Source organism: Rhincodon typus, chromosome 38 (genome assembly GCF_021869965.1).
Source record: "Rhincodon typus isolate 14 chromosome 38, sRhiTyp1.1, whole genome shotgun sequence".
In the NCBI taxonomy this organism is placed as follows: Eukaryota; Metazoa; Chordata; class Chondrichthyes; order Orectolobiformes; family Rhincodontidae; genus Rhincodon; species Rhincodon typus.
Genome location: NC_063369.1, coordinates 18949089 through 18953178, shown reverse-complemented (window position 1 = coordinate 18953178; position 4090 = coordinate 18949089). Strand labels below are relative to the sequence as shown.

The following is a 4090-nucleotide window of genomic DNA, read 5'->3' as shown; positions in this document are numbered from 1 at the left end:
CATCTTTTTTTTGAAATGGGAGGGATAGGCCTTGGGCCTCAAGAATTATGGAAATTTGATAGGACACTAACTATTAGAGTAGCCACTCAATTTTTGCTGTATAGCATGGAATCCTAGTTTCTACTCATTCTACACAGTTTCCCTACAAAGTACTCTCAAATAAAAAGACTACATCACAGAAATTGTGAAGCAGTTCAGAAACCAACCTCTTTCTTACAGGTTACATCTCCCATGCATCTCTTTACGATTTAAATACATGACTTCCAGATTTCTTTCAGCACAGAAATAAAATGTCCTCAACAGACAGGTACAATTTCAAAATCACTGTCACAGAACACAACTATTTCAAACCATAGCAGCTTCTAAAGATAACGCAGTGCAAAAGCTGAACCTTCCAAATAGCAAGGCCCAGTGTAAAGGATCACTGGACTCAAAACATTAACTATGTTTTCTCTTCACACCTTTAAGCTCACAAAGGGTCACCTTTGACCTAAAACATTAATTTTGTTTTCCTCTCTGCCTAGCCTGCTGAGTATTTCCAGCATTTTCTGTTTTAATAGCAAACAGGGACAACTGTATCTGTGGGCTCCATGATAAAATGATTTAGTAGTCTGTTATACGTCACTCCATTCTTTCGTGCATCAGACTGTGGATGGTATTTCCCTGTTTTATACTGAGGCTGACACAAAGTCACAATGACTGTTCCCCACACTGCACTCCCCATTCCCTCCAACCCATTGTTCATTTTTCTTTATTCTCTGAAGGAAGCTGTAAAGGAAGGAAAAATATTTTTCAAAGCTCAGAGGTAAGTAAATGTAGGCACGCAAAAGAACTTGGAGATAATTATTCATCAATTATTGAAAGCCAACAGGAAGGTACAGGGAACTATTTGTAGGCTCAGGAATGTATTGGTCTTCATTACAAGTTGGCTGAAGCACAACTGTAGGAACAATAACAAATTGCTGGTAAAAGTCAGCAGGTCTGGAAGCATCTGATGAAGAGTCACCGGAATTGAAACGTTCACTCTGTTTTCTTCCACAGATACTGCCAGATCTGCTGAGTTTTGCCAGCTATTTCTGTTTTGGTTTTGGATCTCAAGCATCTGTGGTTCTTTGTTTTATTAGAGCAGTGAGAAAGTCTCAATGCAATATAGGGCATTTGAAGAGACCGCACATGGAATACAGTGCAGTCTTAGTCTCCTTACCCAAGGATGTTACCCTCAAAAGGTCCCTGAGAAAAGTTTCCTGGGTTGAAATGCTGAATTACAAGGAGTGTTTGAGCAGAATTGATGATATACTCCTGAGATTAGAAGATTATAGAATCCCCACAGTGCAGAAACAAGCCATTTGGCCCAACAAGTCCACACCAACCCTCTGAAGAGCATCCCACCCAGAACCGACCCCCTACACTATCTGTGGGAGGAAGCCGAAGCACCCAGCGAAAACTCATGCAGGCATAGGGAGAATGTGCAAACTCCACACAGTCAGTTGCCCAAGGTAGGAATTGAACCCAGGTCCCTGGCGCTGTGAGGCAACAGTGCTAACCACTGAGCCACCATGCCTCCCCTTATGGATAGAAGCCAATCTTATAGAAATACATAACTTTGAGAATTTGACAAAATGTTAGCCCAGGCTGGAGAAGCTAGATCTAAGGGACATTATCTCAAGAGGTCAGCCATTAAAAACTGAGGTGAATAGGAGTTTTTGTGGGGCTGTAGGGGATCTCAGAGATCAAGAGGGTGAAAAACAGTTTGTGATTTGAAGACAAAGATGAGAAGTTTAAAATCAAAACCTGAGCAAAGGTGAGATTGTGGAGCTGGGGTGAGGGGACACATGTGGGTTCTCACGTTGTTAGGTTGAGAAAAGGGGTCAAAATTCAGCATGCAGTGGACTCTAGGGCAGTACCGTTCAGGTGAAGAGAACACTCTGACCACACAAAAGCTACTGGATCAATTCCAACTCAGCACTGCATTCCCTGTATATGTGGACTTAAACAGATCCACTTTCATTGAGTGGAATGTCAAGGAAAATAACATTATACTGATTTTTCACAGATTGAGTAGTGAAGTGATTTGCAGGGCCAGTCATGCCATTCTGCATTTCTAGAAGTCACAACACAGTCTTCATCTTCTCCATAAAGGTCTTTAGCATTGAGCTGGCTGATCCCCCAAAACCTGAACATGGAAAGAGAATAAAACAGGATGAATGGATACTTGGACATTATAATTATTGAAAGGGCCCTTTTTAGTAAATCCAGTGCAACTATAAAGATGTTAAAGCATTTAACGGAGCCTCTGCCACCTCTAAAACTGTGTAATGCTGATACAATACACAGACATGGAATTTTATGTGTCTTTAGTTTGAATATTCATTTATAAGTGACTAACAAAGTAATCAGGCACAAATATATTATGGATCTAGTATTCAGCCACCAGTCTAAACTGGTGTTAGGATTCCGTGTGGGGGAGTAGCTGAGCAACGGTGATCACAACGTTACGTAGTCTGAAGTTACTGGCAGAAATAAAGGGAGCAAGAGATGTCAGAAAGGCAGACCTCACTAAAATGTTAGATGATTGGGAAAGGATCATTTGATTAATCCTCCCAGCTATGTCCAGAACAAGATAAAAATTTTGAAATGCCAAAGTTAAATAAGGGTCTGTTCAGTTATCAGACCCTCCCGATGCCTCAAATATGTAAACATTTTCTTGCACACGGGGCTGCTGTGTGGTGGATGTACTGCTGGTTAACTTAAGTGTAGGCTTAGGTGAATACTGGGCTTCAGTGGAAAGGCAAGCAGGGTAAAGGCGAGGTAAGATTTTTTTCGTGGATAGATCAGCTTCAGATATGAGTGGAGAAATGGCAGGTGGAGTTTAATCCAGGAAAGTGTGAGGTTCTGCACTTTGGGAGATCAAATGTTAAAGAAAAGCATACAGTTAGGAGGACTTTGAGTAGCATTGATGTACAGGGGGATCTTGGAGTCCAAGTCCATAGCTCCCTGGTAGATAGGGTGGTAAAGAAGGCGAATGACATGCTTATCTATATTGATCAGGAAATTGAGTACAAGAGTGATGGTGTCAGGTTTCAGCTTTATAAGACTTTGGCCGGGCACACTTAGAGTATTGTGTTCAGTTCTGGTTGTCACATTACAGCAAGGATGTGGAGGCTTTGGAGAGGGTGCAGAAGAGGATGCTGCCTGGATTAGAAGCTATGAGCGAAAAGGAGAATCTAATAAAACTCGGGTTCTTTTCTCTGGAGCGGCAGAGGCTGAGGGGAGACTCGATAGAAGTCTATAAAGTTATGAGACGCATAGGTAGGGTTGACAGTCAGAATCTTTTTCCCAGAGTTGAAATGTCTAATACTAGAGATCATGAATTTACAGTGAGAGGGAGAAAGTTCAAAGGAGATGTGAGTGGCGAGTTTTTTTACACAGAGAGTGCTAAGAGTCTGGAACATGTAGCCGGGGTGGTGGTGGAGGCAGATACAGTAGAGGCATTTAAGGGACTTTTAGAAAAACACATGAATATGCAAGGAATGGAGGGATATGGACCAAGGTCATGCAGAAGGGGTTAGCTTAATTTGGTGTCAATTTTGGCACAACATGGTGGGCCAAAGAGCCTGGACCTGTGCTGTAATGTTCTGTGTTCTAAGTAAGAAGTGCTTTTGGTTGTTTGTTGCATAGTGCCAGAGTTCATATGCTACTGTATATGAATGAACAAATTATATGTGAATAAAGTATATTTTTGAAATATAAAATAAGAGAGGTAAGCATATAAAAGTAGCTTCCCTCATAGCACAGTTAGCTAGCTCAGGAAGGACATCATCTGATCACCAGATGGAAGTTGGGAGAGAGCAGGCTGACAACCTGTTTTGATCTAATCTTCAAACAAGTCCATATAAATGGATTTACTTTTGATTGTATGTGTTGTATGGATAAAATTTTTGCAGCATTTTTTGTAATGTACTTTGCTTTAATAAACAACATTAAGTGTATTCCATTGTTAGAACTGCCCTAGGTTATCCGTATCCAGAGTAAACCTAATTGACTAGGGATAGCAAGGTGTAGAGCTGGATGAACACAGCAGGCCAAGCAG

General features: G+C 41.2%; 1 protein-coding gene across 1 annotated transcript in view; it reads right to left on the bottom strand.

The window, feature by feature from the left end:
• Positions 1–1470: 1470 nt before the first annotated feature.
• The window catches only part of LOC125487239 (asialoglycoprotein receptor 2-like), a 7739-nt gene continuing 5119 nt past the window's right edge, over positions 1471–4090 (bottom strand). Inside the window, exon 3 of the mRNA XM_048617871.1 lies at positions 1471–2173. Within this exon, the coding sequence (XP_048473828.1) occupies positions 2035–2173 (139 nt within the window). The 3' untranslated portion in view covers positions 1471–2034. The remainder of the gene's footprint in view (positions 2174–4090) is intronic.